The sequence below is a fragment of the Galleria mellonella genome, unplaced genomic scaffold (genome assembly GCF_026898425.1).
Source record: "Galleria mellonella isolate WM207_F2 unplaced genomic scaffold, CSIRO_AGI_GalMel_v1 utg64, whole genome shotgun sequence".
Taxonomy (NCBI): domain Eukaryota; kingdom Metazoa; phylum Arthropoda; class Insecta; order Lepidoptera; family Pyralidae; genus Galleria; species Galleria mellonella.
This window is the reverse complement of record NW_026442133.1, coordinates 8,146,032-8,159,330: the sequence shown is the minus strand read 5'-3', so window position 1 is coordinate 8,159,330 and position 13,299 is coordinate 8,146,032. Positions and strand designations below refer to the sequence as shown.

At 34.1% G+C, this 13,299-nt stretch overlaps 1 protein-coding gene across 1 annotated transcript in view; it reads left to right on the top strand.

The window, feature by feature from the left end:
• The window catches only part of LOC113511463 (E3 ubiquitin-protein ligase HECTD1), a 47,886-nt gene that overhangs the window by 21,264 nt on the left and 13,323 nt on the right, over window positions 1-13,299 (top strand). The window contains exons 26-30 of the mRNA XM_052900037.1: window positions 525-684; window positions 1,528-1,666; window positions 2,912-3,081; window positions 12,472-12,606; window positions 13,026-13,136. Of these exons, the coding sequence (XP_052755997.1) occupies window positions 525-684; window positions 1,528-1,666; window positions 2,912-3,081; window positions 12,472-12,606; window positions 13,026-13,136 (715 nt within the window). The remainder of the gene's footprint in view (window positions 1-524; window positions 685-1,527; window positions 1,667-2,911; window positions 3,082-12,471; window positions 12,607-13,025; window positions 13,137-13,299) is intronic.

Below are 13,299 nucleotides of genomic sequence, written 5' to 3'. Positions count from 1 at the left end.
TATTGTGTAAAAACATTTAATATTGTTGCCGATTATTGATGGAAAAAATTTATTGTTGACCATATTGTGCCCATGCTGTCTATGAATTTTATAATCACATGTCGAACTATTATAAAAAAAATTATGAGATGTGTACAGTAATTTTGTACACTACAATTTTTTAAATATCACTTATATTCTAGGCATATTTTAAAACTTACGTATGTTTTAAAATATGCTTAGAAGGCAAATGATTTAATCTAATTTTAATAAGCTGCTTTGGGGGTTTAAATAGACCTTAATCATAATACGTTTGTTTTATATAAACTGTTGAATTTGATAGGTTTCACACTAAGGATGTCATGTTAATATACTAGCACATTTACGTCGGCGGGTTATACATATATAGCGAATACTACTATAATTTTAATACATTGGAGTTTGTTACCCCCCAGAAATTCATTGAAGTCTTAATTATTAAATTTCTAGATAGGTATATTAAATATTCATGGGTTTGTTTATAAACCGGGTGTTCATTATAATAGGTGGGATCATGGAGGGAGGAATTCCTACCGCATGGGTGCGGAGGGCAAGTTTGACCTGAAGGTAGTGTGCGGCGGCAACGCGGGCGGCGAGGGGGGCCGGCACGGCCGCAAGAGCCACTCCACGCCGAGCCTACCCGACGCCACCGCGGTTGATCAGCAGGTATCTTGTGATTGTTATAAGGCAAGTAAGGTCGTTTGTGGAGTACTGCTCGCATCTCAGGGATGGCTCTGTTCAGTACCTCCTACATGCTCTCGATGCTCTGCAGAGACAAGCTGTCTATATCGTAGGAGACACTGAGGTGAGCTAAACTCCAGAACCTCTATAATTACGTACTTATGTGAACCATACCGTAAAAAAGTGGAATGGACCCGTGATGTCTTTAAAACGTAGCGTGAAAAGCACTTAGTGAGAGGACTTATTACGGTCAACTGCCGAGAGTAAATCATTCTTTTTGGTTGATCGTATTCATGGACCATATTGTACCTGTATCCGCTCAAAACTGTGAGCTCATATGTCGTGCGATAATAAAAAATGCTTTGTTTATATGACAACTAACAATAATGATTTTGTACATGAATTTATTTGAAGTTTGAAGTCATCATTGAGTTTCATTTGGTTACTTTTCTAGTTTACATTCCGAAGTATGTGCTGTAAATATAAAATAGTACCGACTTAATAGATCTTTTTGCTAATTCTTTTTAAACATTTTGTCTATTCCAAACAATTGTAAAATTATTTGACACTGTTAAACTGAATCCTGAACATTCATTGGTTCAGTTTCTTGAGATTTTTTAGCGAATTACTACTAAATTTACTATATTAAAGTAAATTTACTATATTACTACTAGACTAGATTTCATAATTATGTAAAGGCAATGCGTTTATATGAAAAGTGCGTGTACATTTGCCACGAATTTGTACTTATAAAAATTGTCAGCATTTGGTCACTTACTCTCTAGTAAGAACCAATTCGCAATGAATTGATCTATTTTTCATATACAGGTATCGGTAGCGTCGACCGAGCAAGCGTCGTCCGCTGACAACATATCAGGAGAGGAGATGACAAGCAACATGTCGCGGCCGCGCATGCACGCTACCGACCTCTCCGCTATCAATAATTCCAGTCACCATATCAACACTGGTAAATTTTGACAAACTTGTTGTGATAGATGGACTAAGAGATTGACAGCTTGCTCCTACAACAATGCATTGGTCTACAATGGAAAAAATTGTTGACAAGTAATAGTCTATTCTGTTCTATTTTCTTTCAATGGCAATCGGTCGTTATTTTTGCGACCATGTTTGCCAGCATTATGTATAAGAGGCTATGCAAACAGCTGGTCTAACTGTAAAATACAATACAACATGTGTTAGTGATAATTATCAATACTAATATTAAGTCATTAAGTTTTTTCGATACTTGACATTTTGTGAATTGAATCTTTCTATCTTCATTGAACTTGGCTTGGTTTGGTTTAGTTGGTAAATAATTATAAAAAATTGTATTTAAGTGCTCTGTTCTATGTTAGTAATGGAAAAGTCTTAAAAGTGGAAAAAAATTTATAGTGATATCTATGTCTTGAAAACGTTACAAATTTTTTGTTACAATTTATGGGGAATTGATATTTATTACAATAAAAGAACCATTGTTACTATGTGAACAAAAAACATAAAATCCCAGTGTAAAGCATTTTGTTGCAATTTGTGTTCTACAAGTTTGAGAATTTGGCTGAGTGCAAACATGGAAAAACGGTATCAGGGTTATTGGATTTATACTATGGGAAGTTGTGAATCATTAAGAGAGAAAAGGAAGCAAATATTCTCACCGTAGCTTTATATGCACAATGGCTTAGCCTCTCATTTGAGGCTAAGCGCGAAAGAAAGTCCAATTTACACCATAGCTTCACAATATATATATACGCAAACATTTTATCTACTACTGTTTCTTAAAAACAGCGATCTTAATAATCTTAACACTAGACACAAATTCAAACTTGCTTTTCCGAAGTATCATTTAGAAAAAAATAATAGGTCTTTTATGGTATTTGGCATTAAATGTTATTATAAGACACCGAAAGATATTCAGGGTCTGCCTTTTAATAAGTTTAAAACTGTTTTAATAAAATACACTTATTGAACAAAGCCTATACAGTATATGATTAATTAAATAATAAATGTATATAGTGTTAGTTGATCAAGCACGAGCTCTCTACATGGTAATTACCATGTAATATAATAATATAATAAAATAAGACTAAGTCGTCATTATGGAAATACTTTGTATCATAATTGTTTCATACCCATATATATACTCACACATAGTTTTTGTCTTCTTTATAAATTACAAAATATTTATATTTACAATTAGACCATTTCTTTTTTGTAGATCTTGCTACTATAGTGGAATCATTAACCTTAGGCGCAGAAGGCAATAATTGTATGGCTGACCTTGGTAATACTTCCTATACAAATATGGAAATGGGCCCAACTAGTATAACGGATATCACAAAACCCTATCCAGCCAAAGAGCCTGTACCAGAAGGAAATACTCAGGAGGTTAGTAAAAAATATTGTATAATTGATTATTTAGTTTCTATTTTAAAATAAATATCAAGAAGTGTGTCCGGAATTGTTATGGATTTGTGCAAAGCAGTCCCTTCTGCTTTGTTGGTAGAACGTTTCATGCTGCTCTAAATTTTTAAAATACATATTTTGATCACTTTACTGGCTTCCTGCTTCGTAATACACTGGAATACCACTGGAAGTGGTTATGTAAATAAAGTTACGTTTCGTAAGTCTTACAACAATGGTAGCTTAAAAGCTTTTGACAACCTTTTTCTTTTTATAATAAGGAGGAAAAAGAGTATATGTTGGCTATGTATGTTAATTAGTAATGTTTCAATTAGTATCGGCATGTTTCTTGGTTGCTAACTTATTTAGCGGTGCACATACGCCATTTATCTTGTTACATCAATTTCAATGTAAATTTTAAAATATTATTTTATTATTAAAGAGAATAAAGAGAATTAGCAAAGAATAATATATTTTATGTTACAATCAACAACCATATATGAACATCTAGTTACCATAGCGACCTAAACACAGATATATAACTACACTGATTTAAGATCACTAGACGTGCCACATACTGGAAGTGCTTCCATAACATTCCCTCTCCTTTTTCAAGCCAAACTCATTACATAGCTTTATTAGTCTTGGCTTGTAAACAGGTTTTGTAAAAATATCGGCAAGTTGTTCTTCCGTTGGTACTTGTTCTATAGTAACTTCTCCTTCAGATACACACTGTCTTACATAGAAGTGTTTTAACTTTATGTGTTTTGTTTTACGGTGTTGTTCATATGATGGATTATATGCTAATTTGATTGTAGACTCATTGTCAATGCGTAGAATAGGTGTATTAAGATTAATTTTTAAACTATTAAATAATCTTTTGAGCCAAACTATCTCACGGCATACTTCACTAGCAGCTACTACCTCTGCCTCAGTGGATGACAGGGCTACCATTGTCTGCTTTGTACTTCGCCAAGATACCGCCGATCCAGCATACAAACACAGCATTCCGCTTGTAGAGCAGCCACTAGTATTATCGCCACCATGATCAGCATCACTATAGCATATGAGTCTTTTTTCATTTTTCTTGTATTGTAAACCAACATCAATAGTTCCCTTAAGATACCTTAGTATTCTTTTTACTTGTTGAATATTTCTCTTATTCTTATGTCCATCTAAATTTCTCGACACTACTCCAACTGCATATGCAATATCCGGCCTAGTGCCAACCATCAGATAGGCCAGAGATCCAACAATTTGTCGGTAAGGAAAACTAATTTGATTGTCTTCTTCTTCATCTATTCCTTTTTCAGAATCTTTAATTATGGGAGTTCCAACAACCTTGCAATCACTCATTCCATATTTTTCTAATAACTTTTTAGTGTATGCAGTTTGGTGTATTTTTATAGTACTGTCACTGTATCTCTCAATTTCTAACCCAAGAAAATAGGACGGCACCTTAGTTGTTATTTTGAAACGTCCTTTTAATTCATTTTCAATGAAATTTTCTGTTACTATCTCATCTGATGCAGCTATTAATCCATCGTCCACATATAGTCCGAGCAGTATCTTCTTTCCTTCACGTTCTCTTACATAAAGACAAGGGTCTGCATCACTCTGAATGAAACCGGACTCCATAAGAAAGTCATGAATACACTCATTCCAGCATTTAGGTGCCTGTTTTAGTCCATATAAGCTTCTTTTAAGTTCGCATACACGACCGGTACCATCATCGTAGCCTTCAGGTTGACGCATAAACAGCTGCTCTTTTACAGTGCCATATAAAAACGCTGTAGTGACATCGAACTGTTTAAGCGTTAATCCTTCGTTTGCGGCAATACTTAATAGGACTCTAATAGTGCTCATTTTAGCAACAGGGCTAAATGTGTTATTGTAGTCTATTCCTTTCCTTTGTGTATAGCCAACAACAACTAAACGTGCTTTGTACTTATCCACAGTACCATCAGGATTTCTTTTAATTTTAAATATCCATTTGCATCGTAGTGCTTTTCTATTCTTTGGCAAATTTGTTAGTTCCCATGTCTGATTTTCATATAATGAATTTATTTCATTATTCATTGCCTCAATCCACTTATCCTTTTCAGGACTGTTTAAGACTTCTTGATATGAAGATGGTTCAGAAACAGATATAGCCTCGTTAATGAATTCCTCAAAATTGAATCTCTCAGGAGGTTTAATCTGGCTACGATCACGAAGTTGTCGCCCCATCGTTGCCTCTATTTCATTTTCATCCCTTTCATTATCTTCTCTAAACGATTCAATATTTTCATCCCTACCATTCGTCTCTATATGTGAATTTAAATGAGAATCATCATCAGTTCCACAATTTGCAGAAGGTATTGGTAGTACATATGTTTTATTTCCTACTGGCTCTACATTAGGTTTTTCTGGAGGTTTGTCAATCTTGCGTTTTTCTAGTAAAGATTTCTCATCAAATACTACATCACGTGATCTCGTTAATTTTAGATTTTTCACATCGTAAACGCGATATCCTTCATCTCCATCATACCCAATAAGTATTCCTTTCTCGGCTTTACTCTCTAACTTTCTCAATCTTTTCTGTTTTGGGATATGTACATAGCAATTGCATCCTATAATTCTGAGATGATTTATTTTTGGCTTTTTATTATACCATAGCTCATGCGGTGACTTTCCATCTACTGGAGTTGGTCCCGTTCTATTGAGTATATAGACTGCAGCTTTAGATATTTCAGCCCATAAACCTTTTGGTATCTCATTATGAGCATGCATGAGTGCTCTTGTCATCTCCACAATTGTACGATTCTCTCTTTCAGCAGAACCATTTTGTTCAGGAGTATATGGCATTGTCAACATTTGCTTTATTCCAAATTCTTTCAAAGTATTACGTACCTGTTCGTTATCAAATTCTCCTCCATTATCGCTCAACAACCCTTGAATAACGTGTCCAGAAGTATAAACTTCAGCTAGAAATTCCTTTAAGCGAGCGTGTACTTCTGACTTGTGTCTCAAAAAATAGATCCAACGATATTTTGAGTATTGATCTTTAAACAGAACATAATATTTAAATTTTGAAATTGAATAAGAAAATGGTCCACAAACGTCTGTGACAATTAGCTCTCCAGGTTTGGTAGCTTTAGGTCTTTCTCCGAACTTCTTTCTGTGGCTCTTGCCGAAGATACAGCCTTCACAAATGTCAGCAGAACTGGAATCTAGCCTTATTCCAAGCTCTTTTTGTATTAATTTAGCTACATGACGACAATTTTGGTGCCCTAAACGTTCATGATACAGCTGAAGATTCTGTAGCGTCGATAACTGGTTTGCTTCATTTTTAGGCATTAATAGTTTTACATTTAATTTATATAAACTACCATGCTCCTCACGATTTCCAACTAAAATCACTTTACCATTATTCTTCATACAACATGATCGAGCAGTTGATTGAAAAAGACTATTTTTAAGCACATCTTGCGCAGCTAGTACAGAGAACAAGTTTCGTTGTATACTTGGTACATACCATACATTAGTCAATGTTATCAACTGTTTTTGTCCATTTATATCAGCTTCAAGTTGGATAGAACCTTTGCCAATGGCTTCAATTCCGTCCCCGTTAGCAGTCGTAATTGTATGAGGATCATGAAAGTACTCGAAAGACTGAAATACATCTCTCCTATTAGTTACGTGACTTGTCGCGCCGTTATCTACGTACCATGATTCTTTATGAAGATTTTTATCATTGCAAGCTAGAGCTAGACCTGTCGACATTACTGCATTCGTAGATTGCTTTTGAGGTTTTGGAGGTCTACCATCCGCAATCCACTTTTTACATGACCTGACTTTGTGAAACCCTTCTCCACAATAGTTGCATTTGAACTTTTTCTTCTTACTTTGCTTCTCATTACGTTTCTCATCTCGTACCATAAGAAGTTCATTGCTACTTTCACCTTCATCTATATTTTTCTTTAAAGACCTTTCATATGCGCACAGCTGAGTAGTCAAGTTCTCTATCGTATGATCATTCACTGACATCAAGGCCCAACTAGATTTGAAATTGAAGTACTCCTCAGGAAGTGAATCCATAATTTTACATATCAACAACATCTCTGGTAGTTCGGTCTTACCTTGTTTCATTAAGATCAGATTTACTTCATGCCATAAATTCTTTGCTGTAGTCAAGTGTGTCCCCATATCGTGAGTAGGATCAAGCTTGTATCCAAAGAATTGCATGCAGACATCATAAAAGCGATCTTGCGATACTCTTTCATAAAGCCGGTTCAGTTCATCCCAAGCTTCTTTAGCTGTAGTAAAACGCATAACTTTGGCGAGCATTTTCTCTGTCATATTGGTGGTGAGTAGTAAAAATGCAGTGCTATTGATTCGCTCATAAGCATCGTACTCTGCATTATAAGTCGATATAGCTCCCGGTGTGGCAGTGGTACTTGGATGTGTTGAAGTTTAGAACTTCGCAAAGGTAGACGCAGTGGATTATAAGATCATTCATGCACTCTGAAGAGTTTAACTTAATAATTAAAAAGAGATAAAATTTAAACAACTTTATTTTCTATGTCTCAAAATCAACAAGGACAGTAGTCATGGAAACTAGAACTAATTTACCAAGATAAGTCACATCACTAACATAGATCAAGTAATAGTATTTATGATCTCAAAAATACCTATCTATTACACTCCCCCTCACGACGAACTTGAACCCTAAGTACAAGTTTGAGTGACTCCTATCTTCTTGAGCAGTTTTAATAACCTTGGTTGTGGTAATGCTTTGGTCAGAAGATCTGCTTCCATATTTTCTGTGTCCTTATACTTAATGGCCACTAATTTCTTTTGTATGCAATCTCTTATAAAATGTTCTCTTATACTGATGTGTTTCGATCTCTTTCCAGTTATCAAATTGTTAGCTAATTTCTGTGCGGCCAGATTATCATTATAGATCGTAACACTCTCTTGAAATACTCCAATGTCTTCTAACAAGTGTTTTAGGTGTAGAGCTTCCTTCGCTGCTTCCGTCATTGCCATATACTCGGCTTCTGCAGTTGATAAAGCTACCACTCTCTGTTTCTTTGTTTCGTAACTAATTAGACCTCCACCATATTTAAAAATATAACCAGTGTAAGAACGACGATCAACAGTGCACGCTGCCCAATCTGCATCGGTCATACCAATAAGAGGCATTCCAGATTTCTTGTATCTTATACAAACGCTTTTCGTCCCCTTCAGATAACGAATTATTCTTTTAGCTGCTTGCCAGTGATTTTTACCATAACAATTATTGTATTGACTTAAATAACTCACTGCAAACATTATATCCGGTCTTGTTGCTATTGCCAGATACATCAACGATCCAATAAGTTTTTGATATGGATAGTCATTCTTTTCTTCTTCATTCTCATTTTTCTCTAATTTTAAACCTATTTCCATTGGTGTAGATACAGGCTTACATTCTCCCATGTTGAACTTTTCTATTAAATTTTCAATATAAGTTTCTTGCGATAAAATCATCTCTCCCCCTACATGGGTGAATCGTATGCCCAAGCAATGATGTAGAGAACCCATATCTCTCAAATCAAATGCCTGTTGTAATTGCAATTTTACTTCTTTCAGTAATTTATCTGATTTGTATCCTAGTATCAAATCATCAACATAAATATTTGCAAAAAGTTTTTCTTTTTCTTTCTCCAAAATATACAGACAAGGATCTGCTGTAGCATTTCTAAAATCAATTTCCAACAATTTTTTATGTAATTTTAAAAACCATTGCCTTCCTGCCTGTTTTAATCCATATATAGCTTTATTTAATTTACAAATTCCCTCATTTTTGTATTTGTTTATATCTTCTAGCATTTCTTTTGCTTTTCTTACTAATTCTTTATCTTTTCCATTTAATATAATAATATTTAAATATTTATCAAGATTTTTCGGCTTCTTCATATATATTTGTTCGTCTATGTCACCGTTTAAAAACGCGGTGCACACATCTAATTGACATAATTTCATATCATTTTCCATTGCATGCGCAATTAATAGTCTCACTGTACTTAACTTCGCTACTGGTGCAAACGTTTCGGTATAATCAATTCCTTCTTTTTGATTAAAACCACGTGCTATTAATCTCGCCTTTCTCCTATCTATTTCTCCTAGTTCATTGTATTTATATTTAAGAATCATTTTGCTATCAATTACATTTTTACTCTCGTTTATATGTACAACTTTCCAGGTATTATTTTTAAGATGAGATTCTATTTCGCTTATTATTGCTTCTTCCCATTCATCATTATTCTTATTTATTTCACAGAAAAATATTTGTTCTACATCCATTTCATAATCCTGATGCCATGCTGGTGGTTTCCTTTGTCGTTTTTCATCACTGGAAGTAGTGGTTTCAATTTCATGATCAGTTGATACTTCATTTTCTGTTTCTGCAGGTACATTTATGACTATTTCATCAACTTTCGTTTCTTGTTCTGATTCATAAAATTCATGTCTATTCAAATCTTTTAAATCTTCTTCTTTGGGAATTAATTGTTTCTGTTCGTCTTTGTTTTCATTAAACATTTTATTTAGTACTTTAACATCTCTGCTAATAAGTATTTTTTTCAGAATTTGGGTTGAATATTCGATAAGCCTTGTGATTTTCTGAATATCCTACAAATATTCCTACAGTAGCTCTAGCTTCAAATTTTCCGTTTCTTTTTCCTTTATTTAGAACAAATGCCTTAGATCCAAAAATATGTAAATGTCTTACAGATGGAATTCTATTTACCCATTTTTCAAATGGAGTCGCATTATCAATGCTGCTACAAGGACTACGGTTTGCCAGATAATTAGCTGTGTTAACTGCTTCAGCCCAAAAATCTTCTGTCATATTAGCGTCTATCAGCATACACCTAGCTTTATCAAGTAAAGTCCGATTTTTTCTTTCTGCCAAACCATTTTGCTCTGGCGTGTACGGTGCTGACAGTCTTCTTTTAATGCCATTATCTTTTAAGTACTTGTCAAATTCGTGATTTATATACTCTGTCCCATTATCACTTTGTAAATATATTATCTTTTGCTTAGTAAATCTTTCAACCTCATTTTTATATTCTCTAAATTTTGATAGAGCTTCATCCTTAGTTTTCATAGTATATATTCTTGTATATCTTGAGTAATCATCAGTGAAAGTGATAAAGTACTTGGAACCTTTCTTTGATGGTTGTCTCATAGGACCACATACATCAGTATGCACAATTTGTAGTCTCTCATTTGTTCGTTCCTCATTTTTAGATATTTTAAATGGTAGTTTTGTTACCTTACCTTTAACACAAACTTCGCAGTCTCGAATTGTGTCATTTTTATCAAATTCCAGACCGTTTATATTTCTTTTATTAAGAGCTATTTTCATTTGCCCCTCGTTCAGATGAGCTAGTTTTCTATGCCATTCCAGCATATTGGTTGTTTTGCAGTAATTAACATTTTCTTTGTTATTTTCTTTCACATAGTATAATCCATCCTCATTTCTGAAAGCCCTCAATAGAATAGTACCATTTCGCATGACAGTTGCGCTATTCCTTTGAAACAGGACTGTTGCTCCTTTATCCGTTAATTTTCCTACTGATATTAAATTTGTAGTTAAAGTTGGTATATATAATGCTTCTGTCAGTTGTAAGTCTGGTTGTTCCTTTATATTAAGTTTTGCTGTACCACGGCCTTCAATTTGAGCTGTACAATTTTCTGAAGCTAATTTTATGGATTTATTGTCTCCTTTTTCTATGTTGCGAAATCTTTGTATTTCGTGTGTCATATGTGACGTGCAACCACTATCTAAACACCAACTATCTAGTTTTTCTTTATTATTATTTGTATTCAGACACGTCTCTTCTGCACAATATAAGTTCATATCTCTTTTGTTATAGACTTTTGATCGGCATTCCTTAGCTTTATGTCCTTTCCTGTGACATTTATAACATTCTATACTCATTTTCTTATTTTTTCGATACTGTTTACTGTATAGTACTTCTTGTTCATAGTTTTGGTCACTTGTACTAGCCATGTTTTTTCTTGCTTCTGCTTCTTCGATAATTTTAACTCTTAAATTATATGGATCTGGTAGGTCATCCCTGGATTCTATGGCAATTCGAAAATTTTCGAATGATTGCGGCAAACTATATAACAACATTATACTAAGTAGATCTTTATTGATATTTATATCCATTTCCCCTAATTTATCAACAATATCCATGAATTTATTTAGGTGATCCACTATATTATCGCCATCTTTCATTTTTCTTAGTATTAATTCTTTTAAAATAGTTGCCTTTCTTGCAGGACCTTTGCTATAATAAATACTCTTGAGTACGTCCCATGCTTCTTTGCTAGTTGTACAATTCTTCACTTGTTTCAGTTCACTTGGTGAAATTATAAAAAACAATTCAGCTAATGCTAAAGCATCTTTTTCTAAATATTTATCTAGATCTTCACCTTCGCATATCGGTTTCTTTATTTTTTCTGAGACATAATCCCATAGGCCTATTTTCAATAAAAGTGCTTTTGCATGAATTCGCCATGTGTCGTAATTTTCTCTTTTCAACGGTTCAACATATGCATGATGACTCATTGTAACTTATATGTTCTGGGCCCATAACCTGAAGTTTAGAACTTCGCAAAGGTAGACGCAGTGGATTATAAGATCATTCATGCACTCTGAAGAGTTTAACTTAATAATTAAAAAGAGATAAAATTTAAACAACTTTATTTTCTATGTCTCAAAATCAACAAGGACAGTAGTCATGGAAACTAGAACTAATTTACCAAGATAAGTCACATCACTAACATAGATCAAGTAATAGTATTTATGATCTCAAAAATACCTATCTATTACATGTGTTGGCTTTGTGAGTGTCCCTTGAACCGCTTCCAAGGCTCCGGCGTGTGTTCTCAACAGCATCAACACTTGAAATTTCCAAGTGGTCCAGTTAGTTCCGTCGAACGGTCGAATGTCGAGTTTTACATTTGTAGACATGTTTACACTCTCTCCGAACCTTTGTTCTTTACAAACTATCTATTTACCGAGGTCGCGAACGCTCTGCTACCATATTAAAGAGAATAAAGAGAATTAGCAAAGAATAATATATTTTATGTTACAATCAACAACCATATATGAACATCTAGTTACCATAGCGACCTAAACACAGATATATAACTACACTGATTTAAGATCACTAGACGTGCCACATACTGGAAGTGCTTCCATAACATTTATTACAATGACATTTCTAAAGATATGCCCGTCATATAAAATAGGGCTAAGAGGATATGAATTGAAGTCGTATTTTGGCCGCATGAGTATAAAGCGTTGCTAAATGGGAGGTGTTGGGTGCACAGGAAAGCGAGCCGCTCAATAATGATGGCGATGCGGTGAGAAACAGCGCCAACGCGCTGCTGTCGAGTGAGCTGCTCGCGCTGCCCGCCTCCCTGCTTCACACACTGAGAAATAACGCCAACCGCCTTCATATACAGGTATTAAAGGGTCATAATTGAAGTTACTATTTGGCCATACTGTAGTTTTATAATTAGACTAATGTCTGGGCAGTGTTGCTTCAGAAATTTGATTTTTTATATAACTATAGAATATGGAATAGAAATAATTATTAATACGGTATATAAGTTTTCTCAGAGACGTGCCATGGGGGTTATGTCTAAAATGTGTTATGTGAAGTTATAATATTTGTTTTTGCCCATGTAATGAATCAATAGCTGTTGTTTGCTTAATGTAATATAATTTATGTGTAATGTTTCATCTAAAAAAAATATGTTATTAGTGTTGAGATATCATATTTATTTTATTACCGAAGATATTAACTCAAGCTACAGATTACATAAATATTTTGGAAGTGACACGAACAAAAAATATTTTATATGGTCAAATGTTTTAACAGTGTGAAGATAGCGAGTCTGCTGAAGCTCAGTACGGTGATCACAAAAAAGATGGATCGTCGGGCGGCGGCTCTGGAACTATGAGTGCTAGTGAGCCGGATTTAACACAACAGGTATCACTTAGATACAACTTATCCAATCTCGTCATTTACAGTTAAAATAGTTTACAGATACAATATATACACAAGTATGAAGTACATCCCAAAAACAATGAAAGCTGAGTAGGTGTTATTTTAGTGGCATTATTCATATTATTGTTAATTTATTTAAATATAT